The following is a 27890-nucleotide window of genomic DNA, read 5'->3' on the forward strand; positions in this document are numbered from 1 at the left end:
CGACATCAGCGCAGACGCATTGGTTTATTTTGATTTTACTCGCGCCATGAAAAAATAAATAAATTAAGCATGAATTAAAAATGATGACTTAACAATTGATCGTTGATCGGGTAAGTAATCAATAATAACGTGATGTTAATGAGGAGATAATTTCCACACCTGAAGTTTCATTGATTAAGTAAAATGGAGCCGGCTAATGGCTTCCAGAGGCTGGCACCAGTCTGTCTGGCGATGACATAGTATGCTGGGAGTGGGGACATTATAATACGAGGCCATATTTTTTTAGTTTTTTTATTTTGGTATTAAGTCCTATGTTCTTTGTTCATACTTGATCATGTGTAAATAAAGCATGTACATAGCCTAAATATGATGCACAGGTTATTTGGAAATTATTCTGTGCCTCCGAGGATTAAAGTTTAAACTGAAAGTATAAATAATGGATTGTATGAAAAATAAATTAATTAAAATAAATATTGATGAATACAATGGAACAAAAACTTTAAAAAAAAATACTTGAGGAACAAGTGGATAATTGAAAAGAAATATGAATTATCAGAATATTTTATAAACATTATTTACACTTACAGGTCTGTATTTTTCTGGTACATGCAAAACCAATCAATAAGACAAAAACCCTATATAGTAAACAACTTTGCATTCATGAGATATCACCATGTCACAATGCTTATGCTATTCCAGTGTAACTTGTTCATTTAAAGAACTAGCTGTGGAACCGTAACTATAGAGGTCCTCATGAATATGTTTTCTCGTGGGCTCATATTCCCTATAACCCCTTCACCTGACGACTCAGGAGATTTAAAACACTGACAAGGAATAAGAGCCTATATCCCCTGTGAAGATCCAGATAAACAAATAGTATCTGACAAAGGGACCAGTTTATTATTTATGAACACAAACACACTTAAAAACAGGAATCAACTTGTATATAAGGTATTTTTCTGATAGGTTCCATTAGAACTTGTGTATTTTGCTTAGGGGCAATATAAACTTGAAGTTAGTTTTTTTTGCACTTTCTTTTAGATTTTTTTGGTCATAATTAAACAAGCATTTATGTCAGTTAAAAGCTCAATAGAGCTTATGTTATGTCCTTGTTTGAATACTATATAATCTGACTTTAAATAAAGCTTATTTATTTATCATTTATAAATATGAAAATAAGAAGATGTGGTATGATTGCCAATGAGACAACTCACCACAAGAGACCAAAAGACACAGAAATTAACAACTGTAGGTCACCGTATGGCCTTCAACAATGGGTAAAACCCATACCGCATAGTCAGCTATAAAAGGACCAGAAATGACAAATGTAAAACAATTCAAACAAGAAAACTAACGGCCTGATTTATGTACAAAATAATGAACAAAAAAATATGATATACGGTGACAAATGACAACCACTGAATTACAGGCTCCTGACTTTGGGATACCCGGATAGGTTCATACAGTATGAGGCAGGGTTAAACTAGTTGGCGCCAAACCTTATTTATAAGCATTATTGAAGTCTAAATGTTCCCCTGTTTAAAAATAGGTCAGAAATAAAAAAAAAATGATTTGCCTTCCTACATTGTGTACCTATCCTAATTTTTTGCAGCATGAAATGCATGCATTATTTTGTCAGGCCTTAATATAAGACAAATGACAACTTCTGACTTTCTTCTGTAACTTTCAGACTAAGGAACATAGTTAAACCCCATTACCACCATGGGGTCCCAGGCTCCAACATCAGCCGATGCCTGTTTAAGTATTGTTCACAGCCTAATGTGCCATAGGCAAGGAGGAGAAAGTGAAAGCTTTGCCAAACGGGCCATCGAAAGCTTGGTGAAAAAACTGAAAGAGAAAAGGGATGAACTTGACAGTTTGATCACGGCTATAACAACCAATGGCGCACATCCTTCGAAATGTGTGACGATCCAACGTACATTAGATGGGCGACTTCAGGTATGCAAAAAGAAAAGACACATGATACATCACATAAAAATTTCTTATTGATAACCCAACCAAGGACAAGGGGATAGTTACATGTAAGTACGGTAAAAAATTATTGCAGGCATTTATTACAAAATGTATTAATGTGACTTGAAAAATTGAGACAAATGTGTGTTTGATTATTGCAATTTTAGGAAATTTCAAATACAAATAATGCTATTAAGATTTAAATGCGAGGTTTATTTTTTACCCCACCTATCTCTTTGCATTAATAAAAATATCGCAAAAATTTCTGAATTGACAGTACAGAAGTCAAAGAAAGATACAAATTGTGAATCAAACATAGTCAAAGGAAAAAAGATGTGAATACAAAAAACATATAACCTCTTAAAAAAACAAAAAAATATAATACACCAAATATTTCATAAAGGTGAAAGTGATGCCAAAAAGGCTTATATCTTTTTGTCTTTGGGTTGATGCCTTGTAAACATATGACCACATCTCCTTTTATAATGAAAAATGTAAAAAAGGCTTAAATTCTGCCTATAAGTAAATCAGCATATACTAATTTTTAAAGTCTTTTTGTAGTTAAGACTTGAACCCTCAGTCACACAATTCATGCACAAGAGACTATGGATAACAAGACCACAGTTGGTGTGAAAAAGATTATTTTTCAGGGGTGGATTCAAGATTTTTGAAAAAGGGGTACACACATAATTCCAGAAAATTGAATATATACATTGAGGGTTTTAAGCTAAATAATCTTATAAAGCGTGAGAACCATTTTGTTGGGCGATCAAAAAGGGGGACGGTCGTATGCCTCTACGACCCCTATATCTGCCACTGATGATTACTGTTATTGGTATTTTTACAGGTGGCAGGAAGAAAAGGTTTTCCTCATGTGATTTATGCTCGTATTTGGCGATGGCCTGATTTGCATAAAAATGAACTGAAGCATGTCAAATACTGTCAGTATGCTTTCGACCTGAAGCAGGATAGCGTCTGTGTTAATCCTTATCATTATGAGAGAGTTGTTTCCCCTGGAATAGGTAATTATGAGGGCGAAATTACCTACTTTTTGTGAGATTTTGACAGTAAAATTAGCATGTGCTGCCTTTCAAAGCACAGTTCTAGAAATACATTGAAGAAAAAAGACAACACCATGGCCGTAAGAATATTAATTTTACCGTCCACAAAACACTACACAGAAAACTAAAGGCTGAGCAGCACAACCCCACTAAAAATCAGCTGTGCTTTTGAAGGGTGTCAACATGGTCAATGAGATTTAATTATTGGATTTCTTGTAGCACAACACATTTTTGAATTGGGGCTTTGTAATTGTGTTGTACAATCTCTAAATTAATCCGGCATAATTTGGAGAACAAAACAAACAAATGTTGACTAGAGACCAACAATTGGTTTTATATGATGAATGATTGTTCACTACATATATTAAAGCATTGGTACAGTACGTATACACACAAGTTGATTCATTGAAAAATACACTACAGTTCAGATAGCTTTTGCCTTTTCCACTTGTCCACCGTGGTAAGCACACTCGAATTCATAAAAGTTTGTAAAAACAATCAATACCATAGATTTTTGTTCATTTCAAAGGTACTGTAGATTTATCGTTATTCTTTGGATACCAATTTCCGTGGATTTAGCAGGTAAATGTGAACCACAAAGTTAAATGTGCAACAAAGTACATATTTTCTATAGGCTTGATGGCAGACTTTGTCAAAAAACTTGAAAACATATTTTTTTCTCAATCCTTTAAAATTAGTACCAACGAAAATAAATGATACAACAGTATTGTTAAATCAATTCCCACTGTGTATATAAAAATAAGAAGATGTGGTATGATTGCCAATGAGACAACTCTCCACAAGAGACCAAATGACACAGAAACTATACAGCCTTCAACAATGATCAAAGCCCATACTACATAGTCAGCTGTAAAAGGCCCTGAAATGACAAATATAAAGCTATTCAAACGAGAAAACTAACGGGCTGATTTATATACAAAATAATGAACGATATACCAGGGGTTTATCTGGGCATTTTGGGAAAAAGGACCCTGGCCAGTTTTGGGAATTTGTTTACGTGATTTACAATGAAATTGGGAAAACTACTAATATACCAGATGCGAGTTTTAGTGTGTTAAGTTCATTAAGAATTATCTTTTTTTGTTGTTTATAATTTTATTTTCTGTTCTTTCTTTCTTTTCTCAACTTAACAATAAGGAACTCAAGTTTATCTAGCATTAAAATATTGTAGTTTTTAAAGCACACATGTGACAAAACTTTTCCCCCTTTTTTTATCTTCAAAGACAGCAACAGTTAATATGGTTAATATAATATAAATAATTCAGGGATAGAAATAAGATGTATTTTAACTGGCCAAGCAGGCTAACACTTCTTTTAATTCACTTGCTCTTCCAGATTTTGACTGGCCCTTCAAAATTGAGAAGAAAAAATTAATTCATTGATCTGTAGTTATTTGTTAGCATTATAAAAACAACTTATATCAACATGTTTTAGTGAATAAGAAAAGTAATGTTACATTTTATTATTGGATTTTGACATGAAAATTTGTGAACAAAAAAAAATTTTGAGTTTCGGTATTAAACATTTTCTGTTTCTTCTTTCTTTTTCATAGACCTATTGGTTTTTAATTCTAGTGTTTATATTTCATAGCCGTCCTTTGTCATCTGCCTAGATTTTTTAAAATTTATTTATTGTTTTTGATCGGCAACCCGGAATTAGCCGTGTGCGCTCCCGGAATCTGATCCGGTATTGTAATTGTCTACATTTCCAGTTTATGTCAGCCATTGTTTGTCGATGTTGTTTTTCGTCAGTTACATGTAGAAATGTTTTACTCTGATTTACACATTACTTGTTGGCCATTTTCGGAATAAAGCTAGCAGTTGAAAAGAATGGACATCGCTGTCATGAATAATAAAAATGAAAATAAATTTTGAGATCGTTTGGGAATTTTGTTCCCAAAATTGGGAAAAATGTAGGGTTTTTGCCATTGGGAATGGGTCCGAATACCGGACCCTGTGGAATGCTAGAAAAATCCATGTATACAGCAACAAACGACAACCACTGAATTACAGGCTCCTGACTTGGGACAAACACATAAAGAATGTGGCAGGGTTAAACATGTTAGCAGGTGCCCACCCCTCTTGGACATTGTTGGACAGGTTGAAAGGCGAAAATCCGCCCATCCGTCACTACGTCCCCAAAATTGTTTTCCGTTCTCTAACTTGAGTTTGCCTCAACAAAATGTTATAAAACTTATACACAATGCTTATTACCACAAAACACAGATCAAGTTCGAAATTGGGTGGCGTCACATTTACTGTTCATGAGTTATGCCCCTTTATAAACAAAAGAAATGCTGAATTTTTCGTTTCCGTTCTCTAACTTTAGTTTGCCTCAACCAAATGTTATGAAACTTATACACAATGCTTATAATCACAAAACGGTCTTAACCATGTGAATCCTACATCTGTATGTGGAAGTTGGATATGTATATTTATAAGCGGGGGCATCTGTGGCCCATAGACACATTCTCCCTTTATGTTAAAGAACATTTATGATCTTTCTGGATATGTTATATTTTTGTGAAACCTATCACGTAACAATATTTTGCAAAAATTTCTGAATTTACAGTATTTTATCTGTTTTTTTGTTTTTTTTACTTCTTTAACATGTTTAACTTATACTATTGTATTTTTTTCTATTTTTAGATTTGTCAGGATTAACCATACAGCATGCAGGTAAATACATCAATGAATGTGTACAGTGAAACTTAACATGATATCTTAAGTATACAGTAACCGTTTGGTGGGTTTGTGTAAGCTTAACAGCTTGTATTTGTACTCTTATGTCCCGTCTATGATAGTAGACAGGCATTATATTTTTTTTGTCTGTGTTTCTGTTCGTGCATCCATTATCAGGTAGTTCATACTAAAGTTGTGGTTACATTAACTTGAAACATAATACACATGTTCATTTATATGCAGTCCAGGCAATTACTGATATGAACTTAAAAAGTTTATGCCAAATTACGGTTAGGACCACAATTTCACAGTTAATTGATAGTGTGAATCCAGTGCATTCTTAGGTTAAAGTAGTTTACCATGAAGTTTTGGTCAGATCAACATGAAACTTAGTGCTCTATGATTTGAACTTTTGAACATACATGTACTGTGAATTCATTTATTTTCGTGGATTAAGGACAAATTGTATTTTTATGGATATTTAATTTTGTGGTTTTACAAAAGTCTGCATACAAACCTATAGAAAATTTGAACTTATTTGAATATTTAAATTCGTGGTTCACCTGTAGCCATGAAATCCACGAAAATTGGTATCCAACAAATAATAATGAATCCACAGTATGCCAAATTACAGTTTTTTCCCCCAAATTTTATGGTTCACTGAACAAGGAAAATGATAGTAAGTGGATACATATTCTTGTTAGCCTGAGAATTCATATAATGATCTCCATTTGAATTTAAATATCCACAGGAAACTTAATCGCAAGAAGTAAACAATGATGTGTTTAAATATATATTATTTTAGTTTTTGTTTGACAATCCCACTTTCTTAAAATTCATTGAAGAACTTTTTTTCTTCAATAACGTTACCATAGACGATGATTTTGAATTTCTACTCAATGCAAGAAATTCAGCTGATTTATTTTTTTGAAAATTCTTTTAAGCTCCACCCACCAGACTGGTGAAAGATGAATATGGAAGTGATATTGGAATGGAAGGGGCAAGTAGTCAACATGGTAGGTTGTCATTGGTTGATGCTGTCATGTGATGTCTTTTTTAAATATTAATTATGTGGTAAAAAAATTTAAAAGTCAGATCTAGAAACCACAATTTTCTTCCACATATATATCATATGTGACATTTAAAAGTCCTCAAACCCACATGCAGAAAAATGTGTGTTTTTGTAATTGAGAATAAGAATAATAATAATTAAGGAAGTGGGAGAGGTCTTAAAATACTTAAAAATGATATTTATATTTTGAATTTATAATCTGCATTTTTAGCTCACCTGCTTTGAAAAATATCGACCCTTGCTAAATTTCACAAAGTAGTTGGACAATTGCACAGAAAATGTTCACTATAAGATGTTTCAGCGCTCCGAAGGGTAAAAGAGCCATTGCTGTATTGTATTATATTGTTTGACTTTTGAATGAAGAGCAGATGTGTTGTTTAGCCAATCAAATTTAATTTAAAATCAATGGTTTTTGTATTGACCAATGAAATGCTGTGTTTTAAAAGTCATGCATGATTTGTCAGCTTTTAATTTCTTTTGTGTAAATAAGATTTGTAATGTTAAGTTTTGTTATTTTGAAATTTAGAAAATTTTGCAGTATCATCATAGACTTTAAAATGTGCTTTTGAAATTTTAAATGCCTGTAAAATAAATACTTACAATTTAAGAAAAAATAAAAGCCTTATGAAAGATATATTTTTATAGGTAATTTCTTGTCTATGTAAAGCCTGCAAAAATCCATGTGTATCTCAGATTCACAACATTTATATTAACAGAAATGTCATTTGCATTTCACAGGCCTAAGAAATTACCTCAAACACACAAGATCAAAATAGATTTTTTTTAAATAGCCTTGACCTTCAGATGCTTAACTTGATTTGAAACATTTTACCTTGATTAATTAAAAGATGACAAATATTTCAATTAATCTTAGGACAATTCTATGAAAAAGTATATGGGAGGATTGGACACCACACGATATTTTTTTTCTGTAGGTTATAGGGATGGAAGCATAGATAATACTGTCACAAATAAAGATAAAGAATATGGATTGGTGGTGGATTCTAAAAAAAATGTCTACCCCCCCCCCCCCCCCTAAATCCACATACACTTTTTTTGAGGAATAGTCCATATGCAGTTTAAATCCATCATTTAAGGGAAAACAGAACCCCTAAGGGAGTTAACTATTTAAAAATTAGCTGAACGTTTTAATCACAAACTATTAGTATAGAGAAATCAAGCTTCTCAATGATCAAAATTATTGTTTGTATAACTGCTATATATCCAATTATATTATTCCTGTAAATTTTCATGATTGTGTGGTTAATATTTTCGTCAACAGGTAAAAATGAATATACTATATAAAGTGTCAAAATTTCAAGAAAATTCACTGAGCCAAATCTATTTAAATCGCGAAGTGTTGGGTATCCCTTTAATGTAAATTTAATTGTTTTCCTATAATGCAACAAGTCTATAAAGTTTAAACATGATTAATTTATGTTTTTGATGGTGCTGCATATTTGAGTGTATTTAATTTTTAAAAGCTGAATGAATAAATGTTGGTAGACGTCAGTTAAATTCAATTATGATTGGTTATTTTTAGGAGATGTGATTTATTTAATTGGTTGTTTATCTAGGTCAAGGGTCACCGACCCCTCAGAGCACAGTTCAACACCAGCAGCTACACCAGACACAGCAGTTGGCAGGGGCGGGGCAGGCTGGACCGAACCCTATCCATGCCATGTCCCCACAGCCCTTGTCATCACCTCCTCCCCAGTCAGGTTAATGTTTGGCTGTGTGTGTTACAGACTGTCAAATTCAAGCTTTTTCTGTACACTGATTTAAATCAGTTTGGAATTACAAATCATAAACTTGTATGTCAAGTTCAATTTTATTTTTCAAGTAAAATAACAAAAAGTTAACAGATAAAATAAAAAGAAAAAAATATAAAAAAGATATGCATGATATAAAACATGTAAAATCATACTTTTAATTTGAAAATTGATGCATATGTTTATTAATGAAAATTGAATAAACTGACAGAAAAATAAAACAGAAGGAGTAAATTCAGGAAGCTTACTCATATAAGTACATTTTGTACTTGAATTCTGTGAATATTTATAAAAGCAATTTAAACAAAATCAAACAGATTTTAAGCAGCTGTAAACAGCAGATGTATTGTGATTAAATACAGATCATAAATTTCTTACTTTTCAATATTATTTTCAGAGATTCTGAAAATTAAATAAGATTTCCAGAGATAAGGACTTAACTTTTTTTTTGCAAAATACTTTATTTAACAGACTAGGAATAAAAATAGAAGTGAAAGCTTGATATTGACAGACTGTATTTAATGGCTTATTTTGCATAGAATATAGTTGCTATGGTGATGTAACTGCACGTCTGCTTCATAATACATATAGTCTTGCTTGCTTGCATATTTACCTACATTGTATGTATGCCTACATTTGTATATCCTTTTGTATGGGAATTTCTATAATAGTTTAGATACATGTATGTTCAAATTCTGTTTAGCTTTTTATTGATGCTTATGATTTTGTGTCAGATTTTTATTGCCCCCGCCATAGCGGAGGGGGCATTAAGTTTTACCCTTGTCCGTCTGTTTTCGTTCTCTAACTTAAGTTTGCCTCTACCAAATGTTATGAAACTTATACACAATGCTTATTACCACATAATACAGATCAAGTTTGGATTTTGGTAGCGTCACTATGACTGTTCTAGAGTTATGCCCCTTTATAAATGAAAAAATTACAAAACTTTTAGTTTCCGTTCTCTAACTTAAATTTGCCTCTACCAAATGTTATGAAACTTATGCACAATGCTTATTATGACAAAATACAGATCAAATTGAATTTTGGTGGCGTCACTTTAACCATTCTCGAGTTATGCCCCTTTATAAAATCGAAAAATTGCAAAATTTTTAGTTTCCGTTCTGTTACTTAAGTTTGCCCCAACCAAACATTATGAAACCTATACACAATACTTATTACCACAAAACTCAGATCTAATACAAATTTGGGTAGCGTCACTTTTATTGTTTTTGAGTTATGTCCCTTTGAAATGTTGAATGCAAGCGGGGGCATCATCTGTGTCCATGGGGATATATTTTCCTTTTTTTTTTTCGATAACAAAATCCAACTATTTTTATTTATTTATTGCATTTGAAGATTTGGGCTTTTCAGGTGTCCGTTTTCATATTTGTTGGGCCATTTTGAAAAACTACAGAATAGAAGCAGTCTTACATGATACAGTATTACACATCCTAATTTATTCTATAATCTGATCTTTTGTAATGCAATTCAAGTCATCTACCATACATCTTAACAAATAATGAGTACATGTATATCACTATAATAATAAAAATTACATAAAGTCAAGACATTAATCTGTGTCAACAGTATTTTTATACCCTCACCGATTCAGAGGGACCCTTGTCCATCTGTATGTCCATCCTTATGTTTGTCCCAAAATTGGTTTCCGTTCTCTAACTTTAGTTTGCCTCAACCAAATGTTATAAAACTTATACACAATGCTTATCACCACAAAACTCAGATCAAGCTTGAATTTGGGTGGCATCACTTGTACAGTTCTAGAGTTAAGCCCCTTTAAAAATGGAAAAATTGCTAAATTTTTCGTTTCCGTTCTCTAACTTAAGTTTGCCTCAACCAAATGTTATGAAACTTATACACAATGCTTATAACCACAAAACTCAGGTCAAGTTCCAATTTGGGTAGCATCAATTTTACCGTTCTTGATTTATGTCCCTTTATAATGTTATATGCAAGTGTGGGATTATCTTAGTCTTCACGATAAACTTTTAAATCTACTGGCGCTCAGCTCAATTTTTTGAAATTTTTAGTTAGCTTCTGTTGGACTGTAGAGGTGAATTTTACAGGCCTGAAAGCAATTTTACAAACCTTGGCTGCTGGGCCTGTGATTAAATGTGAAGACTTTCATCTATGTCCCATGGACACATTCTGCATTTACTTGTTTGTTTCCTCAGTACTGATTCTTACTTTAGAAGGTCTGACTAAAATTTACTTTTCAGGGACTAGATAAAGAAGTGTCAGTTTTTGTGTGTCTAGGGTACATTTGGTCTATAATCTATAGCAGATAGTGAGGGGTTTCTGCAACACTTTACCATACAACAATTACTGTACCTATTGCCTGTGATGTCAGAATTTTATTTTCTTTTGATATTAAATTTTATGGGTACAATACAATATCCAAAACAGGTGACAAATAGTGATTGGGATGTGTTCTATATACATGTACAGATGGTATATGCATGGCTTTGTGTTGAATTTTATTTCGATCCTTGATACGAAATGCTTTATAAATTGTTACCTTTCTGAAAATTTGCATGTTTAAACTTTTGAACAACGTTGTTATGAGCTACCAGTAAATAATTAACCCTTTTTCCTGGAATAATTAATTTACAGATGTAAATATTTAATTTGACCCGAATAAATAATTGTTAAGGTTGTTAAGATATTAAAAAGTTTCTACACACAGATTTAAATGAGTTACAAGAGGTCAACCATTGATGAATCTTTTTACATCAATATGAGTAGAATTCCCAATGACGGTCTGCTTTAATTTTTATGCCCCTGCCGCCACAGAGGGGGCATTAAGTTTTACCCTTGTCCATCTATTTGTCCGTAGCGAGACTTAGGGATTGCTGCTCTGGCTCTGGCGTCAACAATTGTTAAGTTTTCTGCTTCAGTTAGTTTAATAGGAACTACTTGTGATAGATCATTAATATTTAATATAAAGTTGCATTACAATCAGTACATATCCGTTTGAAAACTATTTTGAGGCTAGGATATGGTCCAGTGACTTTGAATTAATTAGCAATTTTCAATGTTAAGTTTTCTGCTTAAATTAGTTTGATAGGATCTACTTGTGATATTTCAATGATAGATTGTAGGAAGTTGCATTACTGTCAGTACATACCAGTTTGAAGACTATTTTGAGGCCCTGCCCCCTAGGACATGGTCCAGTGACTGACTTAATTAACGATTTTCAATGTTAAGTTTTCTGCTTATGTTTGATAAGATCTACTTGTGATAGATCAATGATATTTTGTATGAAGTCGAAATACTATCAGTACATATCAGTTTGACGACTATTTTGAGGCCCTGCCCACTAGGACATGGTCCAGTGACTTTGAATTAATTAGCAATTTTCAATGTTAAGTTTTTCTGCTTTAGTTATATTGAAAGGAACTACTTACAATACACAACGATATTTTCTATAAAGTTACATTACTGTCTGTACATTTCAGTTTGTCGACCATTTTCAGTCCCTGCCCACTAGATCATGGTCCAGTGACTGAATTAATAAGCAATTTTGCTGTCCATCAGATTTTCTTTTTCTGAATTTTATGCTGATAGGCGAGACATATCTCTGTGTCAACAGTTCACCTTGTGTTATTATTAAGAAACTTAGAATTTTCCATTTTCTAAATCTTGAAATCAAACTAAAAATGCATAATTTATTTGGCACTACTTTTCAGGATTGTCTGTTTTTATTGCTCTTCGACTTCGTAATTCATTTAACCTTCCATTTGGTTTAATTAGAGCACCACTAATAAGTCTTATGTACAGGTAGACAAAATGCCCATCTGGCCTTATTTTTAGCATGGTTTTCTTTGATTAGATTTTGTAATGTATGGTCGCCTGGTAGGGTTAGCCCTGGTATTTCAAATGCAATTACAAGCTAAGTAGCAGGAGGCATGAAAGCCATTTAAGATAGATTTTGAAGTACGTTGTACAAGTTTCAGATTGTGAAAGTAAAACATGTAAAAGTACATGCTAAGAATATTTTTTTATGTACATATTTTGAAATTTCAGTGAGTTTGATGCATTCACAATACCAATTGCGAAGTAAAATTTTTTATACTCAATCAGTTTGATTTTTACATAATTTTGCATGAGTGAACCTTTTCTTAATTCTTTTAAAATGAGAGACAAAAGGGAAAAATATTTGAAATTAAAATGATTTAAAATTCTTTGAACTGATTATAAATGTTTTTTGAACATTAGACTAATTAAAAAATTGCAGTCATTTTCCAGACAGAAAAGGATTGCAGTGTCTTTCAGATATGAATGCATATTCAAATATAATTTATGCTGTACTTTCCACCATAACCTTTTCCAACTTCAAGGCTTGAAGACTAATATTCGGACATTTTTCTTTTGTTTCTAAACAATGTTTTGCAAAACCTTACTGTTCAAAATCAAATTTTACTAATCTACATTGATCTAGGGCATCAGACTTGTGACAAACAGTGCAGAATTTTAATTTGATGATTTTCTACCAAACTTTACTCCTCTTCTAGGTTGCTACTTGCTTATTTATTATAGGTAAAATTTTCGGCAGCTTTTAGAGTAGAGTGACAGGTAGAAAACAGGATAACAATGTGGATTCATTATTACTGTTGTCTACCAATTTTCGTGAATAAGGAGGGTATAGGTAAATTGCAAATTTAAATTTAAATTTAAATGAAGTACAAATTTTCTCTATGCTTGTATGCAAGACTTTGGGAAAACCACTGTATCAAACATCCGCGAAAATTAGTATCCACGTAAATATATGAATCCACAGTATGTTGATAACACTACAGCTGATGTGGATTTTTTCGATTCCACCTGCCCGTGGTTAGACCTTAGATTGGTGTAAAAATTGACTTCTATAGGTTGTCATTTTTCTAAGTATAATATTTTAGTTTTTTTATGAAGGTCAAAAGAAATAGCATGGCATGTCAACAAAATTTGGTATGATCTAGAAGTTTCACTACCCCTTTCACTCCCATTATATACTGTTGAAATTAGTTATTGATTGTTGTTTGCTAAATGTCCAGTGGCAAATATTTTGTGCAAGTTGAGGACAAGAACCATTGGTGGTCCAAGGAGGGGGGGAGGGAGGGAGTTGGAACCCCCCTTTTTTTACACAATTAATGTTTTTAAATGGGGACATAATTATGGTTGGAACCCCCTTTTAAAAATGACTGGATCTGCCCTTGAGAACAAATTTAGAATTAATACATCATTAATACAAGTTGGGATCTGCAAAGTAAGGCAGCAATCTATTCAAGGGTGGGAAATTTGCACTGCCACTGGAAAATGAGGTTATGTTGGGTAAAAATTTAAACATGGGTTCTTTAAGAAAGAGAAAGTGTGACACTTTTTCTACACGATGCAAAAATTTAACATCCCCATTTTAAATGGATGTGGCTTGGTTTATATACATCCCACTCAGCCAAACAGCCACCCCACTTTAGCAAGGGTATTACTGACTGAATAGGAGGATCCCAGTTAACATGGTTAACCATTGACTGAATTTGGGTCTGTCGGGAATCGAAAAATCAATCTGAGCTGTAGTGTAACATTTCAAAACCATGTGTTTTAAACTATAAGTAGAAATTTGGAAAACATAATAAGAATTTAAGCTATTTGTTTCATGCATGTTAGAAAATAAAATGAACAAAAGAGAAATTTTATTTTAATATTCCAAAGATATAACAGTAAGAAGATATATAATTCCGTGCATGTTTAAATGCTCTTTATAAACTGTGTTATTCAATTTAATTTATTTAGTCAAGATTTTCATTCAGTGTATTTGAATTTCACAATTAATTTACTGATAATTTTTTGCAATGAATTGTTTTAAGTTTAGCTGTAGTAAATTACATTGTTATATGGTTGACGTTTGACATAAGTATACTCCGTTAAGAAATACCACTGAAATTTCCTTATGTAATGAAGGATCAACACACCTTGCAGTAAAATTGATTATTTTATAGGAGGAAGAATTACCTATCTGCCTTTTGCAGCTCCCCTTGTTAATTTTACCATTCTGCTTTTAATACGATGTCAAATGTCCAAATGTCAAGAATCATATGGAAATCACTGTCTTGTTTGTGAAGAAAAAAAGAATTTTCAATGGTATTTCAAAATTTTGTTTCTTACAAATTTTAACTGCTGTTGTTAGTTTTGCACGTAATATTTTGTCATATTTTTTGGAATGACATTTGAAAGTTATATGTTAATCTCTTTTTCAACTCCTCAACACAGCTGACTTTAGTAAATGTATCACATGATATGTACGTTCAGTCACATGATTAATTTTTATCCAATCACAGCTGCCAGTTCCATCAGTCATGCCCATGGTGTTCCTCAGTCACCGTTGGATTGTTACGGCAACCAAATACCTCATGTTTCTCAGGCACAACCAGCCCTAAGTCCTTTTCCTAGAAGTAAGTAATACATTGCTTGATTTTTATATCTAGTCACGTTATTTGTACGTCTAGACACATGATTTACTTCAGTTGGTAAGTTTATCTTTTTTGATGTTGTTCCAAATGTCCACAATGGGCAATCCATCCATGTCTACTCCTAGTATTTGCCACTGGACATTAGCAAGCATCAGTAAATGAATCAATCAAAGTTTACATATTGTTCTTTAGAAATATTGAACCTAAATTAATCTAATCTTCTGAATGGATTTTTCTCCAAAGGAATGTGATTAATTGAAAATTCATGTAAAATTGAAAGTTGTAAATTATCACAAAAAGGTTTAAAACTTTCCAAAGATGTTTTGACAAGTGACCATTTTACTTTGAAGGCAAAGCTGTAAATTAATTCATCGTCCAAGCCACAAATTTGTTTTTGTAATTTTTCATAAACTAGAAATCAGAGGTTCCTGAAATTTTGTAACAATTTTGTACAATTGTAATATGAGCATGCTACACATTTTGATGCATTTTCTGATTCATTGCTCAGCAACTGCCTGATAAAATCTGTTAACCATATGCTTGTATATTCTTTTATAATACAATGGCCATGTATGAAATTTTTTGTTGCCGCTAGTAGAGCCTTAACTGCCTGCATTATTAGAACAACCAAGATGCCTACATTTTTATTGTTTCTGTAATCATGGTAATATTATTGATATATTATTTTTGCAGCTGCTCCTGAAGGTGCTACATGGACAGGGAACAACACTGCCACCTATACACAAAACCTAGAACCTCAGTACTGTAAGTCTGTAACACTGCTACCTGTACCTAAATTCTTGAGTTTAGTTCCTTTATAATGTTATATGCAAAGGGGGCATAATCTGTGTCCAATGGACACATTCTCCATTTATTCCTATATACTTTAAACTCATGAATTTAAAGGCATGTATTTCATGTATTACCTTCTTGATATTCTTTATGTTCAACCAATTTATTTTACAGATTGAATGTTCTGTAGTGGAACACTTTCTGGAAATTGAATGTTCTGTTGTAGAACACTTTCTGGAAATTGAATGTTCTGTAGCATCTTCGCTAGCCAAGGGTTCAGGGGTTCAAATTAGCGGTGGTCCGAGGTCCGCGACCTTCCACTTTTGCAATCGGACTTTTGACTTGGTTACTAGCTACGCCCGACGGACCTTCGACTTGAAAGAAAATAAAAAAATAACTTTGAAAACCTTTTTACCAAAGTCTCCAAATAAACGATCTCAAAACTTATATCATCTTTATTATTCATGACAGCGATGTTAATTTTGTTCAACCGCTAGCTTTATACAGAAAATCGCCAACAAGTAAGTTCAAGTAAGGTGTAAATTCCAAGTAAAATCGTATCTGACCTGACAAAAACAACATTGAAAAACAATGGATGCCATGAAGACAATTACAATATCGGGTCCAATTCCGGAAGCGGATTAGGGTAATTCCGGGTTTTGGCGATAAAGTAAATAAAAAAAAAATCCAGGCAGGTGACAAAATACATCTATGGTTATGAAATATAAACACTAGAATTGAAAACCAAAAGATATATGGAAAAGAAAGAAAAGGCAGAAAATATTTTATACAGAAACTCAAAATTACTTTTTGGCAAATTTTAATGTCAAAATCCAATACAATGTGACAGTATAAATTTTCTTTATCAGTGATAAATGTTGATAATGCATGTAGATGTTTTTAAAGTGTAAACATATTACTGCAATTTCAAGGGGTAATTTTTCTCAATTTAAATTTTGAAGGGCCTGTTAAAATAGCTGGAAGTTTCTTACTTTATTTTCACAAATAGTACAACTAGATATGATACCTGAATGTAAGCAAAGGAGCATAAGCTCTAGTGGACTTTTAAAATCGAGCTGAAATACGTGTGAGCCCAGAGATAATCTTGGCATAATTAGCAATTTAATATCAATCGTTGAGACAACACACCCATCCACAGTGACACCCTCCCCAATACCCAAAAAAAAAAAGATTACTTGAATTAATTATATACAAGACAATTACATTCATCGTGAAAAACCGTGAAACTGACAATGAAATAAGCTAATCTCATACTAAAAGCACATTAATTTTGTATCTAACTGAGTTATGAAATATTTTAAGTAAAGGTAGGACCTGGAATTTAGGTTGTGGACCTTTCAGTTTGGAGAGTCAAAGGTCCTGGACCTTCCAGTACCAAATGTTAATTTGAACCCCTGGGGTTACGATCCACTTCCCTCCTCTCCACCCTTGGCAGATTAAGCCAACATTTGTAATAACAATGTTGCGCCATCTATCGGTAGATTAAAGTCACGCCCATTCCGAATACATTATTCTTGACCAATGGTAGCACTTGAACTCTTCAATTTGGAGGTAAAAACACGGTAGCGTCTAGATTCTACACCCTTGGTAAAACAGGAAACGAAAATATACTTTGACATTCATGCATTTGTGCAAGAAACATACACAGGAACTTCTATTAGTTGATTAAAAACATTCAAATTGTCACTAAATATAGTCGTATGTTTAGGGATGTAAAGACTTGTTGCACAATAAGCACGTGGCAATTGTTTACATACACTTTCTACATTTACACGTGATCATGTTATAGGCGCTTTTTGATTGGATGCAGCGAGTTTCGACTGCAACCAATGAAAATCATTACCTTGTGTCTCCGAAATTCTATCTCAATCTGCCAAGGGTGGAGAGGAGGGAAGTGGATCATAACCCTTGGCTAGCGAAGATGGTTCTGTAGCAGAACACTTTCTGGAAATTGAATGATCTATTGCAGAACACTTTCTGTAAATTAAAAGTTCTGTTGCAGACCACTTTCTGGAAATTGAATCTTCTTTTATTTTTTTGCTGCAATGAGATTCAGTTTATAACTATATATAGTGTTATGTGTAAAATAGTATTCTACTATGACGTGGTTCTTTGGCTTTGTTAACATCAGCGTGATAAAATTCTCAAAATATTTATACTTAGCGCAGACTCAAGAGATGTACATATTAATGGCTGTTACTATTTACCTCCCACGTAAATCCACATGTATCGTAACCTATGTGCAAACTCTATGTGGATTTCGTTGTGTTCAAATTGAATTGAAAAAGAAAGAAACTACAGAACCATTATTCCTATTCTAATGCATAACAAAAAGAATTAATGCATAAGACATGTAAGATCTTAAAAGATGTATGAAATCAAAATAAAATAAAATTCCGTAAAAATTTCATGAATGATATTGGCACATTAACGTCAAAACATGACGTCATACGAATGAAAACTCTCAAGCTGAAGATTATTCTGTAACATGTATGCTCTAAATTCTGATAATATCGCATTAAAATGGAGTTTTGAGGTAGGTGTTTCATTTTCTATTCTATTGCATCATTCACACATTCATGGATTTCAGCAAGTCAACATGGCTGCTCACTCCTTAGTTACGACATGTCAACTGGATTTGACAGTAAATAGCCAACTTAAAAAAATATTTGGTTTAAGAATTATGAGGATTGAACACATTTTTTTTAGTGGTTATTAAAGAATGAATTCATGCAAGCCTAAGATTTATTTGAAATTTGTAGCTTTTATCTTACAGAGGGTAAAATAGAACAGCCATACACATGGCAATCTTACCTCGCTTCAGTTTTTCAAATTACCGAATTTGACCAATTAGAATCGAAATAATTCTTGCAAGCCATAGATTTGTTATCATTTTCACATGCACATGGCCTGGGCCGTTATATTCTTTAATTTTATCCTTTGCTAAGGCCTGAGATAAAATTCGAATATAACGGCCCAGGCCATGTGAAAATTTCCAACAAATCTATAGCTTGCATGAATTATTTCTTAATTGCAACATTTGCTGAATCCTTGAATGGATAATGATAACAAGAAATTGAAGAATTGATGTAATATTTTTTGTTACATTCTTTCATTTGAACCATGATAAAATGTCTCCAAGCATTGAAAAATGTTGAAATTTGTCTTTTTTTTATTTCACATGTTTCAGGGAACAACAATCATTTACAAAGTCAAGAAATGCTTACACCATTAACTAACCAACCTCGTAAGTAAATTAACAACTAATATGTGTTACATTACAAGTGCATCATGTGGAACAGGATTTATTTACCCTTCCAGAGCACATGAGAGCACCACTGTTATTGATGGGGTTTGTGTTGCTCAGTCTTAGTTTCTATGTAGTATTTGATGGATTGTTATTTGTCTTTTTATCATTTTTCATTTTTTGCTGTGGTGTTGTCTCTTTCTCTTCAACTTTTTTTATTGTCCTATGGTATCTGCTGCCAATTTTTTGTCTTAACAAATAGGTCTGTGATTTACTATGCACAGATTAAGCGTGATGGACAACATATAAAGTATTCCTGCAAATAGCGATACCTAGGGCTCTTTTTACAAAAAATGTAATGACTAAAATTGATCGTTAGTTATACTAAAATGTTCATGACTTACATGTGTTTTTACTTGTAAGATGTTTTGTGAAAAGAGTCGCAGATACTGTCCTCAAATTGCTTGCACCTTGAATGGAATAGCCATGATAGTTATATAGGGCGACTACTTATGTCATTTAAAACAGCAATTATAGTAGGCCAACATAATCTGTTGTCAAGAAGTCTGTAAAATTGGGCCATATTTGGCCAAATTTTTCACCGAAATTTGAACAAGATATTTGTAGGATGAGGTAATACAAAATGATAACAGGTAGTTTAGAATCAATGATATTCTAATGAGTGTTAGTGTGGTGTCACACAAAAAGAATTTTTGTCAACTTTCAACTAGTTATTGGATACAAATGAAGAGCACATGTGTGTATCAACTTATTAATTAGTCCCCTACTGACAAAGTCAAAGGAGACTTTAGGTTTGCACTCTGTCCGTCTCTCTGACCATCTGTCAGACTGGCAAATCCGTTTTCCACACTTTTTTTCTTTATGCTTGAAGATATTGATTTGATATATTGGTGTAATGTTTTATCATGACAAGTTACAGATCAAGTTTGAATATTGTTGCCGTCTGATAAGTTTGTGTCCTTGTTTACATCAATGTTAGCTCATCCTTTTTGCAGTCATCATTACAGTGGAAAAATGAAAAGATTTGCAATTCAAATCTCACTAAATTGTTCTCGGTCAGTACTTTCACAATTGTCCAATTATGCAGATCATTTTTTTTTTATAAGAAACAGAGCATATGATGTCTTTTTCACAGGTAATACCTGCTTCATATTATGAACCGAGTTTACAAACCTTCAACATTAATTTTACGTTTATTTCAGCTCCTGAATTCTGGTGCACCATTACTTATTTTGAACTTGATCAGCAGGTTGGGGAAACATTTAAGGTTCCATACAGTTATTCCACAGTAAAGGTTGATGGATATACTGATCCATCCAGTTTAGACAGATTCTGTTTAGGACAGCTCTCCAATGTTCATAGGACTGAAGCAAGCGAGCGGGCTCGGTAAGAAAGTGTACATAAATCTGACTTTAAAACACAAGATTTTCATGTTGATTGTATTATGTCCTTGGTTACTTAGGAATCACAAAGGCCTCCTAAAGTATACACATAACTTTATGCAGATGTATTTAGACAATAAACTAAAGACTCCAGCAAAAATTATGCATGTGTGATCTCAAGATTAATTTCTAATTAATTAGCTATGAGGTTCTGGGTGGGGTTTACAGAATGAAGAATAATGGGCAAAACGTGCAGAATAAAGGGCAAAAAAAAAGAATCCAGAAAAATGAGCGGAAAAAAATATAGGATAGAGAATAATGGGGTGCTGAAATATAAGGAATAGAGAATAATGGGCAAAACAAATAAGGGCTTTTCCCTCCCAGAAAAGACAAGTTCCAGACCACGGACAAATATTATTTTGAACCCCTGGGAAGATAACAAAATAATTCAAGTTAAACAGAATAGAATTTTGCATTTTAGATTACACATAGGTAAAGGAGTACAGTTGGATTATCGTGGTGAGGGAGATGTATGGATCAGATGTGTCAGTGATCACAGTGTGTTTGTACAGAGCTATTATCTGGACCGTGAGGCTGGCCGAGCACCAGGCGATGCTGTACATAAAATATATCCCAGTGCATATATAAAGGTAATGATAAATTAACTGTAAATTGGAAGATAATATGGACTGAATAAATATACTCTGTGAACATACTGACCGAAATCTAATACTTGGTATATAGAAAAAAAGATTAATTTTTACCAGACCGATTTGGAAATATTTGTGATGCTTTCTCATCCAGGTTAGTTATTTTATTAGATATCTCTCAACATATATTTTATATAATAAAATTTAGAAATACTTTTGGAGAAAGAGAGCAATTAGCACTTAAGACAAAAAACTAGAATTTCTAAAAAGAGAAATACTTGATATACTCATTGAAATATATAAATATTTAAAAACTTTTGCAGTGGTGGGAATTTTTGTTTCCTATGCTTACCCTTTACCTTTTTGAGTCAGCACATCCCCTCTTAATAAAAATGAACTGACATTTTCAACTGACAAGCGTAGCTAAACTAGACTAGAGTCTGTAATTGAGCTATGGACATTAGTAACAGTCAATATAAATAAGAAGATGTGGTATGCCAATGAGACAACTCTCCATCCAAGTCACAATGTATAAAATGTTAACAATTATAGTACGACCTTCAACACAGAGCCTTGGCTCAAACCGAACAGCAAGCTATAAAGGGCCCCAAAGTGACTAGTGTAAACAATTCAAACAGGAAAACCAACTGTCTAAACGATATATAAAAAACAAGAAACACGTACAAACCACACGAACAAACGACAACCACTGAACAACAGGCTCCTGACTTAGGACAGGTGCATAAAAAAAAAGCATATTTTTTTGTTTATTGTTTTGTACCTTGAATTAACTGTTAGCTTTCATGTTTAAATTGTCTAACATTTTGTCCTTTTGCTAATTGCTGATGGCTGTACTGTGACCTATAGTTGCCATCATCCACGTCATTTGAACTCTGTTGGATAATTGTCTCATCTACTTATATATTGTAACATTTGAAAATTTTTGTAGGTATTTGATATTCGGCAGTGTCATAGACAGATGCAACAACAAGCGGCAACAGCCCAGGCGGCAGCTGCTGCACAGGCTGCTGCTGTGGCAGGAAATGTTCCAGGACCTGCTTCAGTTGGTGGCATTGCTCCAGCTGTTGGTATGTTTACATTATTACATTGAGAACTAGAATTTTAACATGTAAAATTTGCCATACATTTGTCCTAAATTCCGCATTTTTCACATTTTTCAAAAGTAAATGTTAATAAAAAAAAATGTTTATTCCAAATTTTGTGTATTTCTACGATCAGTCAGGGGTACTACTTGTACAAGTTATTTTTATTTGCTTGAAGAAGTAAATATTAATATACTTATATAATTAAATTTTTAAGATACTTATACAAGTGTATTTTATTTACTTGTATAGGTAAATTATTTTAATGGCTTAGTTATGTCCCTTAGACATTCAGATTATTTCCAGTGATATTGTTGTCTTTTTTCAAAACTACCTCTACTGTTTTTTTGGGGAAAAATGCATAATTGTTATTGAAATTGGGAAGTTGGTTTATTTTTTTTAAAACACATCTCCGATTTTTTTTCTAAACTTTACTGTCTTTTTTGCACAGTTTTATCACGCATATTTTTTTATTGTCAGACATTTTAAACCTGAAAGGTACTTTTTGGGGAGGGGAAAGAGACGGAAACAATGATGGTACTTAATGCATTGAAAACCACATGTGTTACAAACACCGTGATGATTCTGATCAGAAACCTGGATCTCAAAAGCGCTTTCATAATATCAAAATAATAACATGAATATGAAATTTACATTCATTAATACCAATGCCATCACTTTTGGGAAAAATGTAAAACTTATTGGGAGGAATTTTAAGCCATTTATTTTAGTAATTGGGAATTTTTCTCTAGGGGAAAAAGCCAAATTTTGGATGTAATTTGAAGCAAACAATATCACTGTTTTTACTTATACAAGTAAAAAATTCATACTTTCTTCTTTTCTTGAATTTCTCAGGACTTTCTTTGCTCTAATAGAATTTTTAATTGTCTGTCCTTTGCAGATGTCTTTACTAATCATTTAATGTAATTTCATGGACAATGAAAATCTCATTTGTCTGTTATCTTCAAAACACTGCTCATTTACAAGCCTCCAAGGGGCAGTTTTTGAAGGCCTTGCACAATTACTTTTAAACATCTTTGTGCAATTAGTTTCTTTGTTGAATTAATGAGATGAAACTTTTAACTCTAATAAAAAATTATGAGCTAACCAGAGAAGAATTGTTAAGGCATGTTTTTACATCCCAAAACGTGAGAATTTTAGGGATTGTAAAAAAAAATTACTTTAATATACAAGTAAATTTTTTGTGAAAATTAAGGGGAGACTATTCAAACCTTATAAGAAAATATGAATAAAACAAATTTATTTATATAAGTATATTATTATTTACTATTTGAAGTAAATAAAAATAACTTGTATAAGTAGTACCCCTGACTGACTATTGGTAATCTGGAAAAGAAAGAATGTATAAAATCACAATGTGCACATGGGAAAAATAAGCAAACGAACAGTGCTTGAATTGCTGAGCTCTTATGTACCAAATTATAAGTCTGGTATATGTACCTTTGATGAATTTATATATCCAAATCTTGCTATCTCATTTGATCATCATAAATAAAAGTATATGTTGGATATGTCTCATTCAGATAGCAATTTGAGAACTTGAAAAATCGAGAAACATAAGATAGTTTTTCAGCAATAAAAATAGCTATGAAAGTTGGATATACATTAACAATTACAGTGGTCTTGCAAGAGGTAGACCACAATATTCTATGAAGTGGAATCCCAATTATCAAGTAAGCTGCCATCTTCTAAGTTTCCAGGAGTAAATAAGAAGATGCATCTGTGCAGGTATAGTAAACACATTAAAATATAAACATTTTGTACTTTCAGGTTTAAGTGCAGCTGCAGGGATAGGTGTTGATGACTTACGGAGGTTGTGTATATTAAGGTTGAGCTTTGTGAAAGGCTGGGGCCCAGACTATCCAAGACACAGCATTAAAGAGACACCATGTTGGATAGAGGTACAACTCCATCGACCTCTGCAACTATTGGACGAGGTTTTGCAGACAATGCCTCTCAGTGATCCCCGCCCCCGGGGATTCTTTTTAGGATGAATTTAGAAAGATACATTTTCTTGGAAGTAGAAATCTGATCAGGTTGGACACTCAAAAATCACTTAAATGTTCGTTGCAATGGCATTACAAACTGTGCCGTAAATATGTTGTTTTTGTAGCTATTTTGTGGTAAAAACCTATAGTGCTATTATGTTTAGCTAAGTAAGACTAACTAATGAACACTTAGATAAAGGATTGTCATATTGATTTGCAAAATGCAGTAAATATGTGTATAGTTTGGCTAAAATACCAAAGAAAATAAGATATTTTGCATAACTGAATCAAATATTGTGTTCACTTCCATATTATGAATGTTTACATATCATTCCAAAGTTGAGGGAACCATTTTTGTATATTTCATTATAAACAAATTGTGTCTAATGTGATTTCAATTTTTTTTTATTCAGACTTAAGCTGTGCAATAGGTATTTACTAAATGGGGTTACTAAAGTCTTTGGGTGAGAAAAACCTCCCAATTAAATGTATATATTCAAGCACACCAAACTTAGTATTATATATTCAGCTGTCCTTTTGGTCTACACCAAGACTCATTGGTGACACTCAAATCAATCATTTGGACGGTGATTTAATCAAGTTAGTTAAAGAGGATTGAAAACCAAAAACTTGATAAAAGGCTTGTCAAATTTAGCCAAGACATCTAAGCAGTTGCATGAAACCACAACATAAACATTTCATGTTTCGACTTTAATTTTTTTCATTTTGAGAAAAAACAATACTAATGAACAAAACTTGAAATAAGCCAAATAAATTCCACATGTGTATTTAAAAGACAAAACAAGAGATGCTTTGACATTTTCATGTAGGAGTTAGAGCTAAGACTGCCAGGTCTGCTCGGAGTCAGTGTTATGTGTGCGGGTATATTAACATGTCTTCCTGCTCACTGTTAATTTCTTAACTAGCACATTAAAAGTCCGACTCAGTGTGTTGATCTAGTACAAAGCTGGGATTATATTCATATCACATTATCAAACTATCATCATAAATATGCATTTAATTTGTCACTGGACGTTAAAACAGCCAACCATCCAACAATCCACTGTTGAGATGATTAAAGATCATTTGGAGAACTTTCCCTGCAGTTCTTCTTAGACGGAGTATTGATAAACTCACCCTTTAACCTCTACTTAAAATTGTGAAACAACAAGACAAAACTACCTACAAAAATATGAATAAGAAAAAAAGAAGTTTTTTTTGCACACATATTTAACCTTTTATAGAGTTTCCCCAAACAGCATGAGATGAAAAGCAAAGTTATTTTGACAAAGCTAATGTATGTGATTAGTTAAATCTTTGAAATTTTTTATGACAATTAATAAGTGTTATTGTACATAAATGTTGTTAGAGATTTTTATTCATTGTAAATATATCATTGTTATCTTATAATTTTTACATGTTTTTATGTTGATCATGTAACTTGTCAATCTATGGAGTATTTATTGAAAGACTGATCCAGGCGTTGCATTTTGTATGTTAAACATATTGTTTATATATTTTTAAAAGGCTGTCTAAAAAGATATGATCTGTTGGTAGTAATTCTGAAATTGATTGGTGTAAATTTATATGTTTATTAGTGTGTTTTTACAGGAAACATTTATCTATAGCTTGCAAAATACACTGCTTATTTTTCAGACATTACTTCAAAACGATTTTTTTCTGATTTAACTTATATAGTAAGTACAGTGTATTGATTTTGTTATTCATAAATAAAGAAACTCAATCTCAAAACAAAAACCAAATTAGAAAAAAACTTCAAGGTTCAGAATAGAAAAACAAATGATTTTTTCTGTATTTAAACCATGTTTGAAAATAGCATTGAAAATTTATCATCTTATAACAAATCAACATTCATGAATGTTTTGTAGAGTTATCTCCTCGAAATGATTTAAAGAATTGCTACTGTTAAAAAATTATGAAATGGATTAAATCATAAAGTTATTTAATATTTAGCTTTGAGCATTCCTGAGGAAGGTAAATCCAGAAAAGCGCTTTTGACACCTGAAATTTATAACATGTTGTTTTCATTTTTTAGATTACCAAATTTTTTGATACCATTTTTGTCTTTGAAAATAACTAAGACATTGTTAGAATGTACGTCTCAATTGATTTTTATGTGATATGTAGGAAAATTTTGCCGTTTGCCAGGTGGTGCCATTAAAAATTGTACAATTATTACAAATAGTTAAAAAAAACATTTTTGAAAATCTTATTAAATCAATGTTATTTTTCATAGTTTTGGAAAGAATAAACTTGCCAATGTTCATTGTATGAAAAATCTGGAGAGAATTGTTTACCGCCAAATTTTCTATGGCTTATCTCTCAAAAACAAGGACAATGACCTTAAATTTTTCCCACTCTTTTAATTATGTGATGTATAAACTATTAATGTATAACAGTCTTTATAAAAGCTTTTTATTTTGAATCAGAGTAACGAACATGCTGAAAAACAATGATCAATCGGGAAAAGAAAGCATTACATGTTAAAATTAAAGAAAGTTGTATTAACGACAATGAGACTGTCCATTTGTTCTTTTGGTCCACTTTCTACTTATGTATCTGCTACTGATCCTTAGCAGATCATTTTAGAATAAATCATTACTTGCAGACATTAAGTGAAACTATTGTAAACAAAATTAACATTAAGATTATGTTTTACTTTTTTGTTTTACGGTGTGAATTTTAAATTTTGTTATCTCAAAAACAGTGTTATAAGATCCATTGCCAAAATGATAAATCAAAACTCAGTATTGTACACTTGATGTTAAACAAACCATTGTACATTGTGTAAATGTAATATAATAAAAGAACAGAAAAACTTGGATTCTAGTTATGTATGTAAAAGGCTCTGGATGGGGTTTACAAAATAGAGAATAATGGTCAAAAAGTGGTGAATAATTGGCAAAACAATATAAAGAATAGAGAAAAATAGGGCAAAAAAAGAAAAGAGAATAATGGGATGCTAAAATATAAAGAAAGAAAATAATATGCAAAAAATATACAGAATAAAGAAAAATTACCTAAAATATTGAAGAAGACAGAAATGAAGAACCCCCCATCAAAACTCTCATGTAAGACTGCCTCTATCACTGTTTTGACTAAAATTGTTTGCCTGAAGCACTATGAATTATGACTAAAACTGTTACTTTATATACTGTTTACTGGGCTGGTGATACTGTTGGGAGTTAACCTCCACCAGCAGTGGCATCGACCCAGTGGTTGTAAATAAACTTACATGTATCATAGATACTAGGATTAAAGCTTTGTTTGCCAGACGCGCATTTCGTCTACAAAAGCAATGTTTTTCAAAGACATTAAACGATGAAAGATTGTGATTGCCAGACTTAACAACAGTAAAACACGATTGAATACATCTAAAAACAGGTACCAAATATGAATTTTTGCGAGGTCAAAGACAATCAAGAATTTCCTATGGTTGGTAGAATTTAATTTTTGAAAAGGCATAGATAATGTATTTGTAAATAAATGCCAAAGAGGTTTATGCTTGTTATGGTATATAGAACAAACTGCACAAGCAAATCTATATCTCTTTCAATCTAAGCCACACGTTTTTTCCTGAAAATCTGGCACATTCG

General features: G+C 32.3%; 1 protein-coding gene across 3 annotated transcripts; it reads left to right on the forward strand.

Annotated features, from left to right (window-relative positions):
- Window positions 1-27116, forward strand: LOC127721315 (mothers against decapentaplegic homolog 4-like). 3 transcript variants are annotated; one of them, XM_052228049.1, is made up of 13 exons: window positions 1-110; window positions 1691-1959; window positions 2822-2996; window positions 5705-5734; window positions 6682-6753; window positions 8387-8530; window positions 14917-15030; window positions 15742-15813; window positions 19052-19108; window positions 20332-20515; window positions 20993-21161; window positions 22111-22249; window positions 24056-27116. In XM_052228049.1, the coding sequence occupies exons 2-13, from the start codon at window positions 1723-1725 to the stop codon at window positions 24277-24279; spliced, it is 1617 nt and encodes a 538-aa protein (XP_052084009.1). In that variant the 5' UTR covers window positions 1-110; window positions 1691-1722; the 3' UTR covers window positions 24280-27116. The 3 variants fall into 3 exon arrangements, with proteins under 3 accessions (XP_052084009.1, XP_052084010.1, XP_052084011.1); XM_052228050.1 differs by lacking the exon at window positions 1-110 and adding an exon at window positions 179-239; XM_052228051.1 differs by lacking the exons at window positions 1-110; window positions 14917-15030 and adding an exon at window positions 179-239.
- The last annotated feature ends 774 nt before the right edge of the window (window positions 27117-27890 follow it).

This window comes from Mytilus californianus, unplaced genomic scaffold (genome assembly GCF_021869535.1).
Source record: "Mytilus californianus isolate M0D057914Y unplaced genomic scaffold, xbMytCali1.0.p SCAF_12, whole genome shotgun sequence".
NCBI classification, from domain to species: Eukaryota; Metazoa; Mollusca; class Bivalvia; order Mytilida; family Mytilidae; genus Mytilus; species Mytilus californianus.

What these genes read in the sequence shown, in the direction of transcription:
- LOC127721315 (XM_052228049.1), top strand. Translation starts at nt 1,723, where the DNA reads ATGGGGTCCCAGGCTCCAACATCAGCCGATGCCTGTTTAAGTATTGTT. An exon ending in ATTAACCATACAGCATGCAG is followed by an intron (nt 5,735 to 6,681) that starts GTAAATACATCA and finishes AATTCTTTTAAG; the next exon opens with CTCCACCCACCAGACTGGTG. An exon ending in ATCACCTCCTCCCCAGTCAG is followed by an intron (nt 8,531 to 14,916) that starts GTTAATGTTTGG and finishes ATCCAATCACAG; the next exon opens with CTGCCAGTTCCATCAGTCAT.